The 27,880-nt window shown below is 41.7% G+C and overlaps 2 protein-coding genes across 2 annotated transcripts in view; both read left to right on the top strand.

Moving 5' to 3' along the window:
- Positions 1-27,880, top strand: part of LOC311241038 (histone H1-like) — a gene marked incomplete at both ends in the record, with an annotated part of 359,561 nt that overhangs the window by 42,903 nt on the left and 288,778 nt on the right. The window lies entirely within an intron of this gene.
- Positions 7,715-8,026, top strand: LOC311240158 (histone H4; the record flags this gene model as incomplete). The annotated part of the gene is made up of 1 exon (XM_084328701.1): positions 7,715-8,026. One exon carries the CDS (start codon positions 7,715-7,717, stop codon positions 8,024-8,026), a length of 312 nt encoding a protein of 103 aa, XP_084184827.1.

Here is a 27,880-nt window from a genome sequence, read left to right as displayed (position 1 = left end):
GGGACGCGGTCACAGCTGCATTCTCGACTGTGATGGAGAGGTCGGTCAGGGGGGAGGATTTGGCCGGCAGGTGGAGCAATTCTGTTTTGCTTAGGTTCAGTTTGAGGTGGTTGGTCATCATCCAGGCGGAGATGTCGGACAGACAGGCCGAGATCCGCTCAGAGACGTGGATATCTGAGGGAGGGAAGGAGAGGAAGAGTTGAGTATCATCGGCATAACAATGATATGAGAAGCCATGAGACGTGATAATGTTACCCAGTGATTTAGTGTAGAGGGAGAAGAGAAGGGGTCCTAGGACCGAGCCCTGGGGGACACCCGTCCGGAGGGGGCGGGTGGCCGACAGAGTCCCTCTCCATGACACTTGGTAGGAGCGGTCGTTGAGGTATGATGTCAGCCATGTCAGCGCAGATCCAGCCACTCCCATTCCTGCGAGGGCCGCGAGGAGGATCTGATGGTTGACTGTGTCGAAGGCTGCAGATAGATCTAGGAGAATCAGGACAGAGGAGAGGCCTTTCGCTTTTGCTAAGTGAAGTGCCTCTGTGACCGCAATGAGGGCCGTTTCTGTGGAGTGGCCAGTCCGGAAGCCAGACTGATTGGGGTCTAGGAGGTCATTCTGTAAGAGATAAGCAGTAAGTTGGTTGGATACAGCACGTTCAAGTGTTTTAGAAAGAAAGGAGAGAAGAGAGACAGGACGATAGTTGGCTATGACGGTGGGGTTCAGGGTTGGTTTTTTTATGAGGGGCGTGACTCTGGCTTGTTTTAGGGAGGTGGGGACCACCCCCGAGTTGAGTGAGGAGTTGATGGTTGCAGTTAGGAATGGGAGGATGTCCGGTGCTATGGTCTGGAGGAGTGGGGAGGGTAGCCGGTCCAGCTGGCATGTAGTCGGACGGTTCGACGTTACCAGTGTCAGGGTCTCGGCTTCTGTAATGGGAGAGAAAGATGACAGAGTGAAGGATGAGGTTCTCGATTCAGCGTTTGGAATGGGTGGGGGTTGGGAGAAGGAGCTGCGGATGTTCTCCACTTTTTCCTCAAAGAAGATCGCAAAGTCTTCGGCAGAAAAAGATGAGGGAGGAGGGGGTGGGGGGGGAGTGAGGAGGGAGGACATGGTAGCATGCAGTTTGCGAAGATTCTTGGCAGAGGCCTCGATCCTATGGTGAAAGAAAGAAGCTTTGGCATTAGTAATGGTTTTGGAGAATGTTAACAAGAGGTTGTGATATGTGTCGATGTCAGCAGTGAGGCGTGATTTTCTATACTTCCTCTCAGCCGCTCTCAGGACCTGTCTTTGTTCTCTCACTGCATCCGTCAGCCATGGACTGGGTGGGGAACGGCGGGCAGGTTTCTCAACGAGGGGACAGAGCTTGTCAAAGGAGGTTGCAAGGGCTGAGAGGAGGGTGGAGGTTGCCATCTATGTGGGGAGAGCAGAGAAGGTGTCACTCAAAGGTAGAGCGGATATTATGTCAGAGGAGAGGGTGGAGGGGGATAGGGAGGCCAGGTTACGTCTGAGTGAGACGGTTTGAGTTGGGGTGAAGACCTTTCGGTTAAGCATGAGAGTTAGTGAGAAGGATATGAAGGAATGGTCAGATACATGTAGGGGAGTTACCGTGGTGTTAATGATGCTGGAGTTACGGGAAAATATGAGATCCAAGGAGTTGCCTGCTTTGTGGGTGGGAGGCATGGCAGTGGGAGTCAGGTCAAATTGTTGTAGGAGGGAGACCACTGGGACCGACTGAGATGAGTCAGGCAGGTTGAAGTCGCCCAATAGAAGGAGCGGGGTACCATCTTCCGGTAAGGAGCTTAGAAGCATGTCCAGCTCATCTATGAAGTGATCGAGGGGACCTGGAGGGCGATAGAGTGTAACAATGGTGAGATTGAAAGGATTAGAGACAGATATTGCATGATATTCGAGGGAGGAGAGTGACAGTTCTGGGAGTTGTGTTAGGTTTGAAGCCCATGAAGGAGATGTCATGAGGCCAGTGCCTCCACCCCGTCTGGAGGGTCGAGGTGTGTGAGTGAAGTTATAGTTTGTAGATAATGCTGCAGGTGTTGATGAGTTATTGGGAGTTATCCAGGTCTCAGTTAGAGCCAGGAGCTGCAGATTTAGACTATGGGCGTAGGCAGTAATGAAGTCAGCTTTCTTGACTGCTGATTGACAATTCCATAAGCCTCCCCGTACTGTGACAGGTGTATTAGTGGCTGTAGGAGGGTAGGAGAGATTTGCCGGGTTGCTAGCAAACTGGCGTGGACGGGTAGAGTCAGTTCTGGAGGAGCAGATTGTGGATATAGGTATGAGGCACATTGTGGTGTCAAGAGTGGCAGGGAGAAGGTTGTAGGGAGGAAGCGAGATAGTAGGGAAATAGCAGAGTGGGAGGGAAATATAGCGGGAGGGGAGGTACAGGTAGTATAATGCATGCATCTCACAATTATATTCCAGTGGAGAAGTAAGCATTTAATAAAAAGGCAGTGTAAACTGTATACAATATAATTAACTCTGGACATGCGCATATATGGGCAACAAGGTTGTCCTCTCGTAGTAGGTTCGTCTGGGAACATGGGGCCTCATTTTGAGAAGCATCTTAGAAATGTGGGAACATAGGCCCTAAATTTTGAGTGAAAAGAAAATCTGGGGCTGTGGGACCATAGGGCTGACCCCCATGATGCAACACATTACATTGACCTCGATAGGGAAATTCAAAGTTTTACAGTTGAGTAAAGTAGTTTGAATATGGTCATCTGTGTCTTGTGTGTTAATTACAGCTCAATGAAATAAGGTAACAGTCCATAAGGCGCCGTATTGCTATATTTTCATTTATATTTCATGGTGCTGTAATTAACAAGGATTTTCTCTCTGGAGTCAATACATTTCTATCTGTACCAGGTGCTTAATTTATGTCATATCAACTTTGCTATTTTGCCCATATTTTATTTTAGGAGCAACAATGTAACCGCACAGGTTCATACACTGAGACAATAGGACATTATTTATTGGTAGTTTAAAATTCAAGATGACAAACTGGTTTTCAACTCAATGTTGCAACAATCAACAACAGCTAAAAAGTAACCCATGACCATACACCCATAATATACATGTTCCAATCATACATATAACGCAGAGTTAAGGGGCAATAGCCTTTTTCTGCTCTTCTCTCATTGAGGGCAGGTAGTGAGGAATCAGCTCAGCGACCACAGATTTCCATCTGGTTTCATGCTGAACTAGTTTGAGGGGCTTCATTAATGTCATTAACAGACTCAAACACATCACTCGGGAGAAAAGATCAATCATGCCGTCCTTGTACATTTCTTTCCAAGTATTTAACATCCATTCAGTTGCTATTTTACAGATATTTATTGTTTTTGGAGCATCAATGTAGTTCCAGTTGGTTGTGTAGAGGCTGTGGCAGGTTTCCGTGCTAGTATGATACTCTGAAGTGGAGCCAGGCAAGGGAAATACATTATTCAGAGCACAATTTTACAATGATTCCTCCTCATCACGACTTTAAACAACTTGATTGATTAGTCATTTAAAAATGTATTATAGAAAGGAAAAAGGGAGATTGGGAGGGTTGAATAAATAAATCATGGAGTTCTTGTTTCGTTCTTGTATGTCATAAATGTCTGGATGTAACAGTACTGTATATCTGTATGTCGTGTATGTCATAAATGTTATGATGAATTGAAAATGGGGGACCCTGATGTAAACAAGAAGAAAGTCTTTCTCTGGTCTGCATCCGGTTAACAATTGTGTGTATTGAGCCATACTGTATTGTACCCATTCTGCAATCTGTATCTAAATCTAAAGTATTCAATCAATCGTTTCCATATTTGTTAAACAGAGATTGGTGTGTTGCATCAGTGAGGATTATCAACTGATTTTTATGCAAATCTACTTCCCAGGACAACCATTCTTTCTTTGAGTGTTCTCAGCCCAGCTGACTGGTGATTAACATGATTGTATATTTATATAGCCTATACCTGTCTTTTTTATAGCTAGATTCTGTATTATTTGGGGGGAACCAAGGCTGTGACCAAGTACACCAGCTCCAAGTAAACTCCCCTGTCCATCTAACCCGTATTCACCCAAAGGCTCTTTTCAGAGCCACCCACTTTGTTTTGAGAGAGTTATCCCATTGATCAGTAAAGTCAGGTCCGGTGACAAATGAATAAAGATATCCCTATGTATTGTTGTTCTGTTTTTCCTGGACCATGTCTAGGATGCTGCCTGTCATATTGGGTTTCACCACCAGATGGAGTAAGTGCTCTACTAGGTGGAACAAGAGCCTTCAATAGATTTTCAGATTGGAGAAGTTTGAATTTAGGATTTAACTGATTTTGGAAGGGAAATTGAGTTTTTGTTACGTTAAAGGTCACGGTTGGATTGAGGGTTAGAGTTAAAGCAGAGTTGAGGGCATCTAGTTGGCTCCACATGCAGCTGTTTGCTATGGGCCTTTAATAGCATCTATAACTTCTGGTTACACACACTCTTGGGAGAGTTAACAGTAACAACCAAAAGTTACAAAAAGTGACCATCGCACACAAAATAAATACATATATGTGAAACATGATGTATGATAAACTGGTATGTCAGTCAGACTGGTACATTTAGAATTAATAGTTAAATGCATGTTTAATTTGTTAAATTCATATTGAAATGCATTTTTACTTAACTTTACAGCATTATTAAAAACGTGATAGGATGTTAGGAGTCATCAGCAGCCCTCATAATTATGTATATATTATCTGTTAGGATCTCTCTTTAACAGTACTGTATATTTGCATATCTTGTATGTCATAAATGTAACTACTGTGTATCTATGTCATGATACATATCTGTATGGTCCGTGTACGTTTTGATAGTTCGTTTTTCGTTTCAAAAGGAAAAACGAAAAAACGAAAAAAAACAGAAATACGAGGTGTTTCCTATTTCCGTTTGAAACCAAACTCGAAAAAACGGGGGAAAACTGAAATACGGACCTGTTTTTCGTATTTTGGTATCAGAATCAAATGAAAAAAACGAGTCAATAATGGGCAGTGTACGTTTTGATAGTTCGTTTTTCGTTTTTGATGTGAAGAATGGAGAACGGAACCACATGACAAGTACATTTTTCAATGTAAAAGCCATGCACAATCTAACGTGAACGAATATGTATAACGTTATGAATAAATACATGCATACAGTTCTATACCAGGGTAACGTTATGATACATATACATTTTTTGTTTTGTGCATTTCATTTAGACATTATATTTATTGTCCGTGTGATTGAAAACTTTATTAACAGATTGCAGAATGGGTACAATACAGTACAGGCAGCTCAGGGGATGCAGACCACAATAAGCCGTGACATGGTCGACAAATCATATTGATTTGCAGTAGGCAGGCTTTTTATTTGATCAACAGAAAAATAATTGTAATATAATCTAGGTATTTTGGCGCATTAGTAGCCTCCGGTATTTCATCAGTGCAATACATATGCCTAATTTCTATGCGCAATTTGTACACGTCCATCGTGGAGGATTGCTCAGACGTCTTGGTAAGCGTCATTATCGACAGTATAGAATGAATGAATGAATGAAAACGTTATGGGATGCAGACCAGAGAAAGACGTTTGTCTTGTTTACATCAGGGTCCCCCATTTTCAATTCATAGTGATAGCCTAACGTTGCAGTGTATCAATAACAGTTGGTTACTATTATTACTACTACTACTACTACTACTACTACTACTACTACTACTACTACTACTACTACTACCACCACTACTACTACTACTACTACTACTACTACTACTACTACTATTACTACTACTACTACCACTAATATTACTACTACTACTACTACTGCTACCTTTACTACTACTATTACTTCTACTACTACTATTACTACTGCTACTACAACTACTACTACTACTACCTCCACCACTACTATTACTACTACTACTACTACTGCCATAATTATGTGGCATAATAATAATAATTGACAGTGCGACACCTGCTGGTCAGTTTCTGTAAGTAGTTTTAGATTGTATGTTTTTCCACACTTTACTGTAGTGTACGTGTATTTACACATGTAATATTTTACTGCACGTTAGAATACACAGAAGTAACGATGGACGTGTACAAATTGTGCATAGAAATTAGGCATATGTATTGCACTGATGAAATACCGGAGGCTACTAATGCGCCAAAATACCTACGATTATTTTTCTGTTGATCAAATAAAAAGCCTGCCTACTGCAAATCAATATGATTTGTCGACCATGTCACGGCTTATTGTGGTCTGCATCCCCTTAACAATTGTGTGTATTGAGCTGTACTGTATTGTACCCATTCTGCAATCTGTTAATAAAGTTTTCAATCACACGGACAATAAATATAATGTCTAAATGAAATGCACAAAACAAAAAATGTATATGTATCATAACGTTACCCTGGTATAGATCTGTATGCATGTATTTATTCATAACGTTATACATATTCGTTCACGTTAGATTGTGCATGGCTTTTACATTGAAAAATGTACTTGTCACGTGGTTCCGTTCTCCATTCTTCACATCAAAAACGAAAAACGAACTATCAAAACGTACACGGCCCATTATTGACTCGTTTTTTTCATTTGATTCTGATACCAAAATACGAAAAACAGGTCCGTATTTCAGTTTTCCCCCGTTTTTGAAACGAAAAACGAACTATCAAAACGTACACGGACCCTGTATGTTGTGTATGTCATAAATGTCATTATGAATTGAAAATGGGGGACCCTGATCAGTGGTGCGTTATTGAAATCATCTGGAGTGACACGCACCACGTGCACGCGCGCTCCCGGCGCGTGCGCGAGCTCCCGCGAATGCGCATTTAATGTCCCCTCGCTTGGGCACAGACTAAAGACAGTGCCTAATTGCGTCTACGAATGGAATGTAACACGTCTTCACAACAAGGTAGGTGTGAATGTGTCTGAGAACGTATTTAACACACCTGACGACCGGTGCTATTGATATGCAAATAGCGAGTGAGGTTACACACCGTGCTACCCAGTCCCATGAACAACGCATGCCTGACCCTGATGTATGCAAGACGAAAGTCTTTCTCTGGTCTGCATCCCCTTAACAATTTGGTGTATTGAGCCGTACTGTATTGTACCCATTCTGCAATCTGTATCTAAATCTAAAGTATTCAATCAATCGTTTCCATATTTGTTAAACAGAGATTGGTGTGTTGCATCAGTGAGGATTATCAACTGATTTGAATGCAAATCTACTTCCCAGGACAACCATTCCTTCTTTGACTGTTCTCAGCCCAGCTGACTGGTGAACATTATTGTATATTTATATAGCCTATACTGTCTTTTTTTTATAGCTAGATTCTGTGTTATTTGGGTTTTTTTTATGTGTGAATTTGCCACATTGCTCCAGGTGGGGTAGAATAGTCAGAGTGGTTTTAAGTAGCTTTCATATTCTAATCACTGTGCCTCCTTCTGCAGAGCACTTTCAGGTGGTTTATCCTCCTTATTGCCTTGTTCCAGACAGGTTATGTGGGCTACACGTGTTGTGTAGATGTTGGGGCCAAGAAGACAAACATGCAGAGGAACCCTATTGGCCAAACCTCAAACCCTCCCCCCTCACTTTGTCTCGGCGCTCGTTGGCCTCAACAACGTCCTCAGATAACTTGAAATACGCATGGGTTTGGCCAACTGAGACATTCGATCATCATCTATTCGTGAAAATGAGTGGCAGAGGTAAAGGAGGAAAGGGACTGGGAAAAGGAGGCGCTAAGCGTCACCGCAAAGTGCTCCGTGATAACATCCAGGGAATCACCAAACCCGCCATCCGCCGTCTGGCTCGCCGTGGTGGAGTGAAGCGTATCTCCGGTCTGATCTACGAGGAGACCCGCGGTGTGTTGAAGGTCTTCCTGGAGAACGTGATCCGTGATGCCGTCACCTACACCGAGCACGCCAAGAGGAAGACCGTGACCGCCATGGATGTGGTCTATGCTCTGAAGAGACAGGGACGCACTCTGTACGGCTTCGGCGGCTAGACTGCTCACTGCGTTGTATCAAAATCCTAAAGGCTCTTTTCAGAGCCACCCACATGATCCATAGAACGAGCAGATTCTGTTTCCTCATACGTGCCTGGGCCTTTAGATTATTTTGTACTTTATTTAATCAATATATTGCGCAAGTGAGGTGTATAAAGATAAAAAAAAAAAACTATATATATATATATATAGACTATACTAAAACCACCCACTAGGAAACATTACCATTTTGGAAGGGGTAAGATTATAAAAATATATTGATCAGATTTCATGCATCATTCTTTTAGATGCGCAAATGGTTTTATTGTTGTGTATAAAACCTGATCAACACAGGGCATCATTGTAAACCTGTATGATTATATATGCTGACGCTTTGTATGTATTTTTTTTCGTGTATTTGGTTATTAGAATTACCCCCCCCCCCCTTTGTGAAAATAGGAGGAGGGCTGATGGCGGTGTGGACTGTGTGCGCGGGGAAAGTCTCCAGCACCTCTTTGTGTAGGAAGTCACTGCTATAGAATTTAAATAGATAGAAAGGACACTTCTGTGTCATGGTCACACTCACTGCTATCAGTTTCATCCCCCAGGCCATTTTTTTTTTATTTTTTTTTTTTTATATTATTATTATGATTATTATTATTATGATTATTGTGTTTTTGGCCTTGTGGTCTCATTGTGTCATCATGAGTGCATTAACCCGTTCACTGCCGCGCTGACAAAACGGTTAACCCTTTCACTGCGACAATACAGAAGGTTAACCCTTTCACTGCCACACGACAACCCGTCTGTAGTGTGATAGTAAAGGGTTAACCTTGTCATGTGGCAGTGAAAGGGTTACAACTGGTCTCCGTGCTTCACTAGAACACTGTGTTGTCTCCAGCCTCCCCAGTACAGCATGTCAACATGAAGCAAGTCCAGTCCAGCTGGCAGCAGCGCCAAGTCTCTCTGCAGCCAAACGTTGACCACAAAACTCGATCCGTTCCCAAAACTGGCCATGTTTGGAATGAATGATGGAACAAGTTCAGTGAATAGTGAGATCACTCTGTCACCACTCACTCACTCACATCATCATCACGTCTGGTACACCATTCTAAAAGGGCACCGTTCCAAATATAATATTATTGAGCACAATCCAACCTACAGAGGCCTGGGCGCATTATTCTCCGGCGGGTGACCTGAGCTGGGACGGCCTTTAAAACCTGCCGCCATACTGTGTTTGATTGATTGCTTGAAAACTTTATTAACACTTTGAGTGCCACGCCAGGTTTTCCTTTTTACCCCCTGAATGCCACCATCGGCGCCAATGTTAACGTTAATATCGCCTAATCTATGTTTTAAATTATGGCTATGTGTCTAATCTGCCCATCGCATTATCAAAGACTATTTTCCAGTCAGTGCTGTCAAGGCAGATTTTTTTTTATCGCGTCATTTCCGTTTCAGAGCATTTAGAAAAGCACCCGTTTTCAGATAAAAAACAGCCCATTCTACCATTCTAACGTTACAACTAACCTAAAGTTAGTTTAGGTTCGTGTTAACGTTAGATAATGTACAAAATAAACATTTTCCGCTGCTATAAACATTGCACTTTTATTTTGAAAACCCCAGAAAGGAAGTCATTATATTTGCTTTACCATCCTGTTCTGTGTTAGCTCCGGTTAGCTCCGAGCGTGCAGCAGTTAGTATTATATTATCAATACCAGCCATTGGATTACTGTTTTCTAAATTGGGGAGGCTTTTAATCGTCAAGGTAAGAGGATTTTAAGTCATGGTATCCATAAACTTCAATCGGTTCGGATCCTTTGAAGGAATGAGAATATCAACAAACCTGTAGGGAACGTCAGGCTACTGTCCTCCCTCACTTCCAGTGATGAAGCTAAGCTATGCTAACGGAGCGACTGTTCCCAAAGCTAAATGCACGCACAGAGACAAAAAAGGTATGTATCTTCTTGTCTAACTCCAGGGAAGATGTTAAATAAGCTAATTTCCCAAAATGTTGGAGTTTTCCTTTAAGGGGATGCAGACCAGAGAAAGACTTTTGTCTTGTTAACATCAGGGTCCCCCATTTTCAATTCATAATGACATTTATGACATACATGACATACAGATAGACAGTACTGCTACATTTATACATTTATGACATACCAGATTTACAAATACAGTACTGTTTGTGATACAAGAAGAGTCTAAAAAAGAGAGTATATACATTTTACGAAGAAACTACATTGGAGGAGGTTGGTAGGTAGGAGGTTGGTAGGAGGGGTGGAGGGGAAACTGTACATTGGAGGTGGTGGGGTGGGGGGGGGGGGGGTAGTTGTGGGTGAGTGGGAGGGGGAGTTTGTACATTTACGGGGGCCAGTTTCTAATTGCAGCCTCCCGTAGGTGTTCTTTAAGAGCGGTTTTGAAAGTGGGTAGTGATTGACATTCCTTTACAGCTGTGGGTAGGGCGTTCCACATTGTTGTGGCATAATTGCGAAAGGTGTTTAGTCCCTTGTTTGAGACGAATCTGGGTTTAACATGATTTGTGGAGCTCCCTCTGGTGTTGTGGTCGTGGTATTGATTGACCTTTGGGAAGTATTTTGACATGTACATGGGTATCTTAGTGGTGTAGTGTATCTTGTAGACCAGGCCCATTGCAAGTTGCTGTACTCTGTTGTCTACTCTAAGCCATCCTAGGTTGTCAAAATGGGCAGGGGTGAGGTGGGTTTTAGGACTAAGGTCAAGCAGTAGTCTGACCAGTTTGTTTTGTGATGTTTGTAATCTTGTTTTTAGTGCCTTTGAAGTCAAGATATATCAGGCCTGTTCAAATGTTTTAGTAGGTTTACGTTCTGGACATGTGTGGTTTCACTGCCTGAGAGGAACTGCATGTCGAGTCAGAGAAGCCAACAGGTGTAAAAGAAGCTTTCCCCCCCGAAAAAAAACATCCTTAATGGACTGTTCTGTTGCCAACAGGCTGCAGTAGCCGTCCTCAGAACTCCACCTGGAAGGTGCTGGCGTTGCGTGTTGTGGCTGATTGTTGCATTAATCACTAGGTGTAAGGGCAACCGAACAGCAAAAAGATGCCAGTGGTATGAAGCTCTTTCCAACGCGAAGTGCTGTTGACAGTAAATCAGGTCGTCTCGTTGAGTGCATTTAAGAGGTTTTATTTTTGCTTGCAGGATGGATAAAGCATAACATAAACTGGGTGTTTAAACTGTTTAAACTTGTCTTGCAAAATAAGCCAGAAAATAACTCAAAACTACTGAAAACAAACAGAACACGCACGGTTGAAAAACTGTGTGGCTTCCCTGTGGCGTTTCCCAATTCCCTCCCGCTGCGCACCTGTGACACATACAAATAGGCTGTGCCCGAGATCATCTGAGCCCCGCCTATGCCACCTGCCCAGCTCATTAGTCAATAATCTCATAAATACCTTCACAATAACACAGCACCTTCATACAATAAAGTAACCACGGTAAAATCATCAAATTGGCTACAACACTAGGTATTGCGTTTGGTTTTGAATCATCTGTTTTGCATTGTTTCGCTACGTTTGTATTTCTAGGAGAAAGCGACCGTTGTTAAAGGGACACTTCACCAAAAAACGAAACAATGCTGATTTATTTATCATCTCACACTCAACACATCAAACACTGTTTCGCACACATTCATTTAGTTTGACGGTTATTGAGAGTAAACAAGTCTGATGTGGCCACCGGTGATGATGTCATCGGGGACATTGAATCCCAAGGACGCGGAACTCATTCTGACTTGGGGGTGCGGTCGAGTCAGAGATAAATAATAATAATACCGTCATATTAAATGCATGCGCGAAGCAGAAGACGGTTTATTGCAAGCGGCAACAACAAGCATACATCACCAGCCTACCCCACCTGTTGCGCGACGCCCCCGTACCAGAACGCTACGACGGACAGGGACGTCTCTAAATGTCGTGCCTTTATTTTTCAATGTTCACTATTCGGACAACAGCCACACACTTCCAAAGTGATTATACATCTAAAATCGTTTACCTGCTCAAGGGTCCTGCGTTAGAATGGGCGACAGGCAGCTCTCCACTTCAGTCAGTCCTTTATCCATTTTGTCCAGTCTTCTGCCTTGAAGGTGAATTTCTCTGGCGGGGGAACTTGAAACTGACTCATACTTTCGCTTTCACGCCGTTAGCGCTAGCTACCCTGCTGTCTCTAAACTCAAACTCAAACTAGTACTAACGTTACTGTAGCAGCCTACTCTAAAGTCTATACCAACGGATTTCCAGTTCCGCGTTGACGCTTCCAGGCCGCGTCTATTCGAATCCCAACCGGTTCATGCGTCGGCTACACACTGTTAATAACACTGCATTATCGAGACAGCGCCCCTATGACGATCTGGCAATGAAGTAGGGTAAATCTGCAGTGCCGCTTCGCTCTTTGACATTGAGTAGCCTCGGTTACAATGGAATACATGCCAAAACAACCTTGCAGTTGCAGTTACACTCCCATCCAGCAGGGGGTGCTGCAGCCCCTGCCGCACCTCCCCTTCCCGCGTCCCTGTTGAATCCTCGTGTTGTGTTTGATTGATTGATTGATTGATTGATTGAAAACTTTATTAACAGATTGTAGAATGGGTACAATACACAGTACGGCTCAAGACACACAATTGTTAAGGGGATGCAGACCAGAGAAAGACTTTCGTCTTGTTTACATCGGGGTGCCCCATTTTCAATTCATAATGAATTGTAAGTAAGGGTGCAATTAGCACCGTGCAATCCATTCTCTGTGGATCCCGCCCTAAGTGTCCTTGAGCAAGACACTTGACCCCTAACTGCTCCCAGATGAGCAGGTCGGCACCTTGCACAGCCGCCTCCGCCGTCGGTGTGTGAACATGTGAGTGAACGGGTAAAAATGTGAGGAACAAATTGTAAAGCGCTTTGGATAAAAGCTGTTATATAAATGCAGCCATTTAGCATATAAAACATAATAATAATCTCAAAATATATATCTTTTGTTTATTTGATCATGATCCCCATGCTCCGTATAATGACTCATGCTCAACATGTGTTTATTGTTGTTGTCTTGGATGATCACAGACTTCAGATGAACTCACATACTTTACTCACGACATCACCACTGGACTGGACTCTGTGATGTTTTGGAATTGACCTATCTCAAGCATGTTACTTGGAAAGCAAACAGTTGTGATTGGAGGATCAAGAAAACAACAGGGCGTGGCTTGGGATAGGTCAATTATAAAGTTCTCTCTGGCATTTTGGTAAAAATGTAGTTATTCATGTCCTGTAGTTCTATGGACATGTCTTTACATGTGGGTGGAGTTAGCTTTTGGAAAATGTTTATTGAAGTAGGAAATGTGCAAATTAAAATGTTTACATTCGTTTTTCTCTATGGGATGTGATATAAGTGTGACGCTCAAAATCTCCAAAATGTAGATAGAGCCATATAATTCCAAGTGCTACTGTATGTAATAGGATTTTGTGCTGATTTATTATCTGAAAATCTACATTAACCACCACATAAATCTACGTCATTAAGACATGTTTGATGAAAAGGCTTTTTTCCATTCATTTACATTTTGTCATTCAGCTGAAACGCTTTTATCCAAAGCGACTTACAGGTTCTGTACGACAAGTCAGCAGGAATGGTACAACTCTCTCAGCTGAGTAACTATGTTCATCAAACAGTGCTGAAACCTGGGTGCTGCAGAAAGACAGTGTTGAGTGCATACTATAGTAGTAAAGAGACATATTACAGTAGTATAGTAGGTAGTAATATAGATATATTAGCATAGTAGTAAAGACATGTTAGTATAGTAGGTAGTAATATAGATATATTAGCATAGTAGTAAAGACATGTTAGTATTAGGGATGTCCGATATTATCGGCCTACCGATATTATCGGCTGATATCGGCATTAAAATGTGATAAGGGAAAATATCGGTATCGGTTTTAAAAAAAAATATTTTATTTATTTTTTTACATTTCTATAACCTTTATTTACCCAGGCAAGCAAGTAAGAACAAATACTGATTTTATTTATTGTCAAAAGTATGCATAATGTTGTGTTAATTCCACAACAAGAGATATGTAATGTTAATTTGTACTCTATTTTGATAGGTCATTCATTCAGTCATATTGCATAGGCACACCTGCGTTGTGATGTCATTTCCTGCCGTGTCATTTACCTGCCAGGTGTATTTAATCATCACCTTGAATTCATTTCCAGTGCTAGCCATACCACTGAAGAAGGACATTAGTCCGAAACATGTCTGATTCAGGCTGCCAATTAAAAAAACATTGAACCTGAGAGTGCTGGTCCGGCTATCCTGCTTTGTTATACTGAACTTTATGGGATTACAGCACCCAGTGTGAGTACTTGTGAGCGCGGTCTAACTTGACTATATTGATTCAAAGCTACCCAAATAGCTTTCGAGACCTGCAGCTCCAAACATTTTTCTACGAACCCAATTCCCTGGAGGACGACAGCAGCTCATACTGCTAAACATGGAGAAAAGAGGCTTTGCTTTTTCCAAGGGGGAAAGCGACAGAATCTGCAGCTTATTCCCAGTGCCAGAGAGTTCGGCACCTGCTCCACCCAAAGGAAGAGAAGCACTGGCCTTGTCGCTCTCACGTCTAAGGCAGAGAGAGACGCGTACCTTACTCCACGGTACGACCCTCACCAATTACTGGCAGGATGCCATTATACCGAGGGGCCTTCGCATCAACAAAGAACCCACGCTGGGAAGAGATTCACCTGAGTTCTGTGAAAAGTGGTGTTCGATCCTGGATAAGTGTTCCATGGATCTACTGCTTTTAATCATAGATAATGAAGGCTCTAAATTAGCCAAAGTCAGAGAGGATCTTGCCTTGTTAGAGGAAGAAATTAAAACTATTCTAACCCCTGACCAACTGACCGAACTGCTCGTGTCAGTAAACCAGAAACTTGATAAGTATAAACAGGACATCAAACTGCACAAGAGAGCCAAGAGGAGAAGAGATGTTCAAGACTACGCAACACATATGGTGTATCCATGGCTCCACAATCCACCTTCCAGGAACCGCAGGCCGACTTGGCAGCCCAGAGACAGGCAACGACATACCGACTCCTCCTCCACAGCGGTGAGCTCCGACGAGGCGCCCTCTCAGCCAGGCAGATACCCGCTCCGGAGCCAGTCTGTTTTTCGAGGCGAGCAGGACGCTCCGCTCCCGCCCCGACCGGAGAGAGAACCCATAGGAAGACGAGGCGGGGCCAGAGGAAAAAATCCACGGTTCCGGTGATGAGCATTACATCTAACATTGTCAACATTTCAGATGTATTATTGAGCGACCCACATCATAATATCCTGTCTAAAGGTTTATCTTTTGTACCAGCCCGCAAGGTGGATGCATTTACTACTAAGGTAGAACTATTTAAGTTTTTTAGAAATATTAAGTTGAAAGCATTTTATGCCAGAGGGTTTGATAAGAGAACTCAATACGCTAATGAAAATGTGTTGATAAGTGATGATGATGCTGATGCTAGGCCTGAGATAGAGCCAGACACCTTTAAAAGAAAAGTATTTAAACCCCGTAGTCTGTTTACTCCCCATCTCAATCCTCCCTCGGTTGAAACTTTCTGCAGATTAGTACAAAATGATGTCCTTAAGTTATGTGAGACCAGTCACAAAGCCCATCTTTATCCAAATTTACTTGAATCGGAGTCTGCAGCACTGAAGGAGCTCATGAAGAAGGAAGATTTAATTTTTAGAAAAGCTGACAAGGGGTCTGGTATCGTGCTCCAAAACAAGAGCTCGTATATATCTGAGATAAACAGACAATTGAATGAGATTGAGGTATATACCCTTCTAAATTCCGACCCCGTGTTCAGATTTTCTACGGAAATCAAAACGGTCCTTAAAAGCCTGAGATTGTCTGAGGCAATTACAGAAAATGAATTCAAGTTTATGTTCGTAGAGTACCCGGTTACTCCTATTATTTACACTTTACCTAAAATCCATAAGGATATGATTAACCCTCCTGGTAGACCTATTGTTTCCGGTATTGGCTCTGCCACAGAAAAAATCTCTCAGTTCATTGATGCGCATATTAAGGATTTGGCCTCTTCTCAGCGTGGTTACTTGAAGGATACTACTACTTTTTTGAACAGGCTCTCGTCCTGCAACATTAGTCCTACAGACTTACTAGTTACCATAGATGTAGTCAGCCTTTACCCCAGCATTCCACATGCAGATGCGCTGGACGCGCTGAGTTTTTATTTAAACTCGAGGGAAGTATTACTCCCCCCTACAGAAGCGCTGGTTAGTTTAACGGATCTAGTTCTAACTAGAAACTATTTTAGATTCCAAGATAAACACTATTTACAAAACAGAGGCCTCAGCATGGGCTCTCCAGCCGCTGTGAACCTAGCCAATCTTTATATGTCCAAATATGAAGTGGAACATATCTTTAATAATAACCCGTTTGAGAAATGTGTCAAATCGTATATGCGCTATATTGACGATCTGTTTTTTATTTGGTCTGGTTCATCATCCGAACTTTTTGCCTTCCTTGAGTACCTGAACTCCTGTAGAAGAACGATAAAGTTTACATTAAAGTTTGATATGTATAATTTACCCTTCCTCGATGTTTTGATCAAGAAAGCCCCAGATGGCATCTCATTACACACAGAGGTTTTTAAAAAGGAGACGGATCGTAACTCGTTCTTACATTATTCTAGTTATCACACCCCAGCCTTGAAGAACAGTCTTCCTTATAGCCAAATACTTCGCTATAAGAGAATATGTGATACTGACGATACATTTATTGCACAAGCAAAGGTACTCCGTGGCAGTTTCCACGAGAGAGGATATAGTGCTGATTTGACACTAAAAGCCTTTAATAAAACCAAGCATATCGACAGGGCCACGTTGTTTACCCCCAGAAAGAAAGAAGATAAACCTGACAAAGTATCTTTCGTGTCTACTTACAGCCCTATTACGAGAGACACGCGGACTATTGTCAATAAACATTGGCATATTCTGCAGTCCGACCCTCTCATAGGTACAGCGTTTCAGCATTCGCCTAACTATTTTTACAAGAGACAAGCAAATTTATCTAACCTCCTAGTCAAAACTGATTTGCCCTTAAAGAAACCTTCTCATTTTATGTCCAACATCCCAGACGGAAATTTTCCCTGCCAATCCTGTGTTCAGTGCCAGGGTATGATTAAAGAAATTTTTCGCACATCCAAAAACGGGGAAAAATATCCGAGTCAAAGGACGGATAACGTGTAATTCGTCCAATCTGGTGTATTTGCTAAAATGTCCTTGTAATTTTTCCTATGTGGGCAAAACAACGAGAGCCTTTAAATCAAGAATAAGTGAACACAAATGTGCTGTGAGGAATTTTGATGTCAAGTCATCGGTAGCTCGGCATTTCTCTAAGTGTAAGCATACCGTCAACGACCTCAAATATATGGGACTAGAGCTAGTACTCAGGCCAGCGCGAGGTGGAGACAGACACAAACTGCTGCTGCAACGTGAATGTTATTATATCCACCTGTTTAATTGTATCGAACCTAAAGGTATGAATGAAGAGAACGTCTTAACCTGTTTCCTTTAACCTCCTTACTCCCACATTGTTATTTCTGGTCTGATTTAAGATGTTGTTTGTTGCCAAACTAGATGCCCTATGGATAATTTGAAATTAATTAATTCAATTCAAGTAAAGTGGCTCAATTAGCCCTATAAATGAAAGGGCATGTTAGATGTTATCAAGTTTCTGGTAATTTTGTTTCGTATTGTATTGTTTATAAATATTTATTGATGATAGATATAGATATATCTATACATATGTATAAATTATGATTGTACTCTATTTTGATAGGTCATTCATTCAGTCATATTGCATAGGCACACCTGCGTTGTGATGTCATTTCCTGCCGTGTCATTTACCTGCCAGGTGTATTTAATCATCACCTTGAATTCATTTCCAGTGCTAGCCATACCACTGAAGAAGGACATTAGTCCGAAACATGTCTGATTCAGGCTGCCAATTAAAAAAACATTGAACCTGAGAGTGCTGGTCCGGCTATCCTGCTTTGTTATATGTTAATTACCTGAAATTATTCCATTTTGGGGGGGGGGGGGGGGGGGGGGGGGGGAGGGGGAATCCCTGTATATATCGGTATCGGTTGATATCGGTATCGGAAATTAAGAGTTAGACAATATCGGTATATCGGTAGTATAGTAGTATATAGTAGTAGTATAGTAATATAGATATATTAGCATAGTAGTAAAGACATGTTAGTATAGTAGGTAGTAATATAGATATATTAGCATAGTAGTAAAGACATGTTAGTATAGTAGGTAGTAATATAGATATATTAGCATAGTAGTAAAGACATATTAGTATAGTAGGTATTAATATAGATATATTAGCATAGTAGTAAAGACATGTTAGTATAGTAGCATTCTGCATTCTATCAAAATGTGATCGCTTGACTTTACGCTGAGTAGCACCGCCTATCCTGAGCAACACCGTATATATCAGGACATTTAGATTTTCCCAAAGGAGAAGTTTCCATAGCCCAGAGGCTAGAAAGCACTTTGATTATCTGGGAACCAGCAGAAGCAGAGCAGCAACAATCTGTCAAAGACCCAGAACTTTTGGTTTTGTTGTTTGATGTTCGCCGATGACTCCTGCTACCAAAATCCCATCCACGGTCCAACTCTGTAACTATATCATATTATCTATCCGCGAGGAATATTGTGCAGTCCGTCCGGATGAAACCGGATTACTCTCTCAGGGACCTTTGACCTCTGTGGCCCGTGATGCACTGCAGTGTGGGTGTGGGACTCCCAGAGTTCAGTGCTTCGGGGCTGAGTAAATACTGCATCATTACTGTGACCGATGGAGGAAGGAAACCACTGTAATCATGGCACTGTTTCCCAGAGTTCAGACAGGAAGTCAATTAAGTCCTGGGAGAGACGACAGCCAATGAGATGGAGGGGGAGGTACAAGTTAGGCAGAACCTTTCTGTTTATTATCCAGACCCACTAGAACCTCATGCAGGAGGCCTCAGCCCGACGGGTCTAATGAGACCCAGTAGAAGCGAATGCAGGAGGCCTCAGCCTGACGGGTCTAATGCTAGCTTGTTTCCAGGGGTGTAAAGTACTTGAGTAATTGTACTTTGTTACAATACTTAAGTACTGTTTTGGGGGATTTGTACTTTACTCGAGTATTATTAGGTTTGTATACTTGTACTTTTACTCAATTACATTTCAGAGAAAAAAAAAACATACTTTTCAAATCTCGCAGGACCAACAACTTTAATTAGTGTATTTTGTTTCTCTGGCCGAACTAACGTTAACGCTATTAATCCTGCGGCCGCACTTTATTTAAAAACAGCCAATCAAATCCCCATCAATGGAAAATGAACCCGCCTATACCCATGCTGATTGGTCCTTGTGCAAGACTTGAAAGTGGGGATCTTTGATTAAACACCTGCTATCAGAAGAATAGACAGTCAGAAAAAAGGGTTTTACTTTTACTTTTTAGTACTTTTAGTACATTTAAAAGTAGAAACTTTTTACTCAGTGTGTTTTAGCCAGACTTTTACTTGAGTAAGATGTTGAGACGGTACCCATACTTTCACTTAAGTATAATTTCTGGGTACTTTTTACACCCCTGCTTGTTTCCAGAAAGATCTAGCAGAATCTAGTTTAGATGTGAAGGAGTCTCTGCATGTGGAACTGCTCTCACACAAAGTGCAGTGCCTCTGCACCGCGACTAGGGGGAGAGTGGCTCACTGTGAGTGCGGATCATTGACAGCAGGGGGCGCTTGCTAAAAGGTGACAATCTGCCAGTGGTGGAGGAAGTACAGTACACAGTTCCTTTACTCAAGGGGAGACCACCCCCCTAGATAGGGCAAAAAAATTATAAAGGATGAAATCATTTGCAAACATCTTAATTGTTTAGAATAGTCCAAAAAAGAAAAAAAATTATAATTTTTTTTTGTCGCATAATTTTATTACACAAAAGGGGGCGTGGTCTATTCAAAATGGGCCCTTTTTGCATGTTACCCCAAGCAAAATTGTGCAAAAATGGATGATATATAGATATTTTCTCATGGTTTTTCATGTTATTACATTAAAAAACGAACTTTTTGTTAGAGGATTTTTTTATATGCCACCCGGTCAGGGATTTATGACCTTTTATGACCCCCTAGTAATAAAAAAAATAGTTTTTCGCATAATATTTTTTTATAAAATGTTCTAAAAATCTGGATGAGTGATATATAAAAAAAATCTTCTAACAGAAAGTTGTGATATGGATAGGAGGAAACGTGGCCAGTTTGGTGTGTGGAGGTACTAGAGAAATTGAGATTATTAGTTTGATGTGTAATACAAACTCATAAAATCTCATTTTGAGAAAAACGCCTTTAAAGTTTTGTATTGTCTGTAAATCAGGCTATATGTATGACATATCATCAAACCATTTGGCACAAAGAAGCAGGATATAGATATGAATAAACATGGAAAGTTTGGTGTGTGTAGATGATAGGGAAATGGTTATAATGTCTACCCTTTGGGAAAACGCCTTCAAAGTTCTGTATTGTAAAATGCCATACATTTTTATTTGAAACCGCTATTTACAAACACAACACCCAATCAAACCATTAGTAATAGACAACCTAAACACCTGCCTGATAACTGAATAACATAATAACATAATAATAATGATGTAGTAGTAGTAACAGTTTAGTAACAAACAACACAACCGATTACTGTACCCCCTATATCACTATGAAACTTTCGCAGTTTGTTATGTACATATAAACTAAGAAAAAATATATTGCAAGTTTTCTGAATGTTATGTTTATATATGCAAATGAGGCACTTCCCGATTCGATATGTGCACATTTATGGATGCAATCATGCAAACTGAAGCAAAATAAGCAACTAAATGTGTTTCTTTTAGTTTTCTTGTCACTAGTTTGAAAGAAGACATGTAAAGGGGCAACATTATACAAAAATCTCAAAATTGCCCCAAAATCAGGAAAATGGTATCCCTTAAGTAAAAGTAGAAATACCCAGATAAACAAGTATTCTGGTAAAAGTAAAAGTCAGTGGTGGAAGAAGTACACAGTTTTTTTAAAATGGTAAATGGTAAACAGCTTTTATCCAAAGCACTTTACAATTTGTTCCTCACATTTGACCCATTCACTCACACATTCACACACCGACGGCGGAGGTGACCATGCAAGGTGCCGACCTGCTCACCGGGAGCAATTAGGGGTTAAGTGTCTTGCTCAAGGACACTTCGACACGCTGCTCAGGAGGAGTGGGAATCGAACCGGGAACCTCCGGATTACCAGACGACTGCTCTAACCTCCCGAGCCACTGTTTACTTAAGTACAAGTAGAAATACCCTGATAAAATGAGTACTCTGGTAAAAGTAAAAGTCCTCCATTAAAATTATACTTAAGTAAAAGTAGAGAAGTATTTGCTATTGAATGTACTTACGTATCTACTCTAACTACACACCCTCAAGACCCCTACGCTCTGCATCTTCTGGCCGCCTCAGACCTACTCCTATCCAAGCTCCGGGAGGGTCATCAATGTTTATGTTTATGTTATGTCTATTTATGCCCTACTCTTGTTTTTATACTCCTGTTTTTATATTTAATACTGTGTTTAGGACTGTGTTTTTATGATCTGTGTGACGGCTAGCACCTAGGGCTGCATTTTAAATTTCATTGTAAAATAACAATGACAATAAAGATCATTCTATTCTATTCTATTCTATTCTATTCTATTCTATTCTATTCTATTCTATTCTATCAAGGAGAAGTCGCCTATTCTCAGTCCTTGCCCCACAATCGTGGAATGAACTACCCACCAGTTAGGACAGCCGGAACCCGTCCAATCTTTCGCCGCCGACTAAAGACGCACTTCTTCAACCATTATCTGAAATAATGGGGGGGGGGGGGGGGGGAATATATATATATATATATATATATATATATATATATATATATATATATATATATATATATATATATATATATATATATATATATATATATATATAATCTAACCCTAACTAACCTTACTAATAAACGAACCTACACTGTAACACGCAACACTTTGATGAACATTGTTACTCAGCTGATAGAGTTGTACCCTTTCTCATGACTTGTCATACAGAACTTGTAAGTCGCTTTGGATAAAAGCGTCAGCTACTGTAAATGACTAAATGTAAATGTAAATGTAATGTATATAAAGTAAAAGTACACATTCTACATGACGTTTGTGTATTCCAGAGCTTAACAGCAAACCTCGATCCGTTGACCTCTATAGGTTATGATAAAGTTATGTGGTCCAGTTATACATTTTTGCCATGTTTTCTATGCAAAGTCTCTTTCTTCAAAGTAATTAGTAACTGATGGGTTCAGATAAATGTAGTGGAGTAAAAAGTACAATATTCCCTTTGAAATGTAGTGGTGTAAAAGTTCCCTAAATTGAAAAATACTCACATAAAGTACAAGTAACTTGAAATTGTACTTAAGCACAGTACTTGAGTACAAATACTTAGTTACTTTCCACTCTGTGGTGCCTCAGTTGTGGTGCAGCCGAGCACAGGGTCCCCCATGGTGCAGAGCCTGGTACTGGGGACCCGGAGGAGCAGGCTACCTGCAGATCTGAGGGTCCCCCATGGTGCAGAGCCTGGTACTGGGGACCCGGAGGAGCAGGCTACCTGCAGATCTGAGGGTCCCCCAGGGTGCAGAGCCTGGTACTGGGGACCCGGAGGAGCAGGCTACCTGCAGATCTGAGGGTCCCCCAGGGTGCAGAGCCAGGTACTGGGGACCCGGAGGAGCAGGCTACCTGCAGATCTGAGGGTACCCCAGGGTGCAGAGCCTGGTACTGGGGACCCGGAGGAGCAGGCTACCTGCAGATCTGAGGGTACGGGTGGAGGATTGTGGAGTGATGAGTTCCTGTAGGTAGAGGGGTGCGTGTCCGTTTATGCAGTTATGGGTGAGCAGCAGGATTTTGTAGTTGATCCGGGATGAGACGGGGAGCCGATGTAGTGAGTGGAGGATGGGGGTTATGTGCTCGTGTTTACAGACTCGCATCAGTCTCATCTACTCTACTGCTGAAGTTAAACCAAAGGTTTTACAGTTTTGAGTAAATACAGCTACTGCTGAAGTTAACGAGGAACGTTCTGGTCTTGTGAGCAGTTGTGAGCAATTCTTTTTATGTGTGTTTTTCTATGGCAGTGGTTCCTAAACCTGTCTTCGAGGCACCCCATGTATTTGTTTTGTTAAATTCCACCAACAGCACACTTGACTCAACTTAATTAGGTCAAATAGTTGAAAACCAATTAAAATTCTGCACTACGCTTACTGAGAAATGTCCACTGTAAGCTTGTTAACATTTTGTAGCAATGCGGTGCGGCTGGGTGGCGCAGCAGACATTGCGCTCGTCACCAACGCAAGAGACACCGGTATCGAATCCGGCTGTCAGCGTTGCCTCCGGCTTGGGCCGCCGTCATACTAACTCAATTGGCAGAGTTAGCGGGAGGGAAGTCGAAGGGTGGTAGTCTGGTCGTTGTAAACAGCGACTCCTACAGGTCGGTCAGGGCGCCTGCACAGCAGAGACACACAGCCTCCCACACGTTACACCTCGCCAAATGAGAGTCCGCGCTGGCAGGTGAAAAGATGGGACTGACTGCCTCCACATGTATCGGAGGGGACACGTGATGGGCTTCTACCCTCCCTATGACCGGCCAGTGGGGGGCACATGCGAGCAGTGATCAGGGGAGGGGAGGGAGAATTGGCACAAGAAGTAAATTGGGATGGGAGAAAAATCACAGAAAAAGGAGGAGAAAAAGTAGATAAAAAAAAAACATTTAGTATGCTAGTGGTGGAAGTGAATGGGGTCAGCTAGCCAGTATCTGGTTTGGTAAACTGGCAAGCTGAACCCATTTGTTCCATTGTTAACCCTCCATCTGGACCAGAACCAGGCCTGACTCTCCTCTGTGTGTTAACCCTTTCAATGCCACACTACAGAAGGTGGCATATCGTCTCAGCCTTAGAAACAAGAGGAGAGAAACCTTGTGTTGTCCGTGAGCGGGAGGTCGGATAAGGTCACGGCGACGATGTCGTTATCTCAGCGGTGCAACGTGTGGTTCAGGAAATACCTCACCAGCTCTCCCCCGAGTGTTTCCTTTCTGATGACCTCATCACTGTGCTGCGAGGTCTCCTGATGCCAAGAGTGTTGTTTCAGTTCTGTGGATTAAAGACATAATTTATCTGATCCAGAGAGAGAGAGAGGGGGGGGGGGGAGAGAGAGAGAGAGAGAGAGAGAGAGAGAGAGGGAGGGAGAGAGAGAGAGAAAGAAAGCTTGAGTCAGCGACCATTAACCACTGTGGATGTATATTGTATAACTGTATCTCTATCCACATCTGACTGTACATACCTGCATATAATCCTTTTTACATATCTGTAGATACTATATCTATATCTGTACATATCCCTTATACTCTTACTAGTTACACTGCTGGCCAGTATGACTTACTACCATAGTGTCTTTATACCTGTATCACTGTACATTTTAATACTACAACTCTGTACATACATCTGATTAGCACTAATCAGTAGTAATCATTTATATATTTTATATCCTGTTTAATCACCTTTACATTGTATATTACTATCACACTTTACTGTTACATTTGCACTCTGGTTGGATGCCAATCTTATTTATGTTGGACTGTACTTGTGCTGTATGATGACAAGACATTTGAATCGAATCTAATATAGTGCCGGCATGTCCAGTGGTGGAAAAGGAACTCATACTCGTTTTACTCAAGTAAAAGTTACTATTTCAGTACTCTAACATCATCAGCAGATGTCTAACATCATCAGCAGATGTGTAACATCAGAAGCAGAGGTGTAACATCAGATGTATAACATCAGAAAAAGTTGCAAGCTAGATGAACACTCTCTCCAGAGGCTTGGATTGCTTCCTCTTCTGCCCTGAAAGTGCATCACCATAATAACCGGGAGGGTTATTGTTGACAAGGATGTAAGGGAAGTACTTTTTAGTAAAAACTTCCATTTATGTAGAATTTCTTGAGCAGGATGAATATCAACAACTTGAGTCATGCTTCAGGAAGGGACCTGTTTTTGTAGCAGATTGTATTTGTCACGCTCGGGAGAGAAGACGTAATACTTTGTTTAAGACCGAGCTGTAACCTGTATTTATGTAATCTGTATTATGTAATCTGTATTTATGTAATCTGTATTTAGATAATGAGATGTAACATGTCATGTAATAATGGAACAATGCAACAGTATAGGGTTATAGAGTTTGGATAAAATGGGTTGAAATGCAGTAAAATAATAGTGTTCCCTAGATCTGAAAAAAACCAACGCTGGATTATTTTGCACACAATCTCACGGGTCTGTCAACAGTTTCGCACACCTTCATTTAGTTTGAGTTATTGAGAGTTAACATGTTTTTAATGACGTCCTTCAGTGGAGGACAATGAATCTTTGAGTTTTGTTAATTACAGCTCAATGAAATGATGTTGAGGGAAAAAATAGCTATCACTAATCGCAATCCATATCTATTATCTTTCCATCTATGAACGAACGTACATCATTTCACTGAGCTGTAATTAACACGAAACAATGTCGGTGACAGTCGAACACGTTAACTCTCAATAAGTCTCAAACTAAATCAACGTCTGCAAACTGTTGACAGTTTATTTGGGGGATGGGCTGCGTGTGCCTTGGTGACGTGAGCCACAGTCAGGGGTGTGAAGTACTTGAGTAATTGTACTTTGTTACAATACTTAGGTACTGTTTTTGGGGATTTGTACTTTACTCGAGTATTATTAGGTTTGTATACTTTTACTCAATTACATTTCAGAGAAAAAAAACAAATCTCGCTGGTCCAACAATTTTAATTAGTATATTTGTTTCCCTGGCCGAACTAACGTTAAGTGTATACCATACCCATGCTGATTGGTCCTTGTGTGAGTGTATGCTTGGTTTCATTCCAGCCTTGCCTAAACACCAGCTGATGATTTCACTAATTGGCTCACCTCTTCAACTAACTCTAACCTGGTGCAATGTGTAGTTAAAATGAAAACTTGGCCCACGATGGAATGAGTTTGAGACCCCTGGGCCCTCATTTATCAACGTGGCGTACGCACAGATATGTGCTTAACCCGTGCGTACGACCATTTCTAAGCAAAGTGTGGGATTTATCTATTTGAACGTGAACTTGACTTTGTGCTTATGTCTACGCACAGCTCTGAGCATGCTTAGCTGACGCCCAGTGGTAGAATATCGTTACTACGGCATATGCGCTCCTCAGTTCATGCATTAGTTTCAACGCGGAAATAAGCTTTCGTGCATTACTCCTGACACTGACGCGGGTTCTGTATGAACCGTAATTCATTATAGTTCATTGTGAAATAGCGACAGTAGTGTAATTATAATGGGCTCATGCGCGAACAAGAGGTTGGCTTGCTTGTTTGGCAGGGGGGCAGACGCAGAACACCTAGTGTAACTGCCGCCGTGTCATAGTGTAATTCAAGTTAAGCTTCAGTATGATGTCATATAGTAGAACCGGTTAGAACAGGCTAGAACCTTCCAGAACTGCGCTCCACAGTGTATAAATATAGAGAACTTACAAGGGTTCTCTCTCTCTCTCATTTCTCAACCACCATCAACCACCTAGCCCCTTTTGTGACTGTGATGCACCGAGTGAATCCACAGTCACTTGCTCCTCAATAGGAAACCAACCTAGATTTACCCTGAATGACTGGTTCTGACCGAACCGTTCGTTGTACAAGAATCACAGAGACGTTTCAAAGGTACTCACAGTTGCAGGAGGGTTTCGGACAGAGATACGGGATGGTTTGAAAGCTCGGCGTTGCTAATAAACATTTTAAATATTTTTTATAAACTGGTCAACACTGCATTATTTCCGGCGTTGTGTGCATGATGCGCATGCGCTGTGATCACACCAGCCGTACCTGGTTCAACTAAGTCGATCAAGATGTCATTATCCAGATTCAGTTAACCCGATGTTTGAAGCCGGGATTTTCCTGTTCCTCGAAGGTGGATTCAGTCTCGTTAACTCAACCCAGACTTGAGACCCAGGATAAGTGCGCGCGGCCGCTCCAGTTGAAAAGCCAGCACGTATCGATAGCAGAGATCCTGGTTCTCTAGCGGCATTGATTGATTAATTGATTTAAAACTTTATTAACATATTGCAGTACGGCTCAATCGCCTCGCCGACAAGTTAAATGCGTTATCTATAGGCTAATTTTAAGTCCCTCATTACCTCAATCAATCAGATTATATTTCTTTAAACTTGCCTGCTGGATTGAATAATCAAATGAGATCTTGCTAGCGAAAATAATTTGTTAAACTGTTATACAGAATAACGATACGGCTCTCTTACCCATTGATTGATGTAAGGTCGATCTTTTACTTATCTCCACTGTGGTGTAACAGGTTCTTCTTTTGACTTTCACGCAGACGACCGGGGTTCGAAACCTAGTCTTTCCCTTCTTTTTGCGATGTAGGAATAATTCAATTTGGTGCACGTTGAGAGCTATATAAAGAATGACATCCTCAATGCATGTAGATTTATAATATTTTAACTTAAAACTAGGCTACTTTGGCGTATAATCATTAATATTATATTCCAAAAGATTATATTGGAAACACGGGGTTTCGAACACCGGTTGCCGGGTTGCCAGGATTGAGCACTACCGCTGCGCCACTGTGCCAGATGGGATAAATTCATTGTTTATACATTAATGAACGAGAGACCCGTGTTTAGAATATTCTTTATTTTGAATGA

This window comes from Notolepis coatsorum, assembly GCF_963971535.1.
Source record: "Notolepis coatsorum genome assembly, chromosome: 14".
NCBI lineage: Eukaryota > Metazoa > Chordata > Actinopteri > Aulopiformes > Paralepididae > Notolepis > Notolepis coatsorum.
This window is presented reverse-complemented; position numbering and strand designations above follow the sequence as displayed.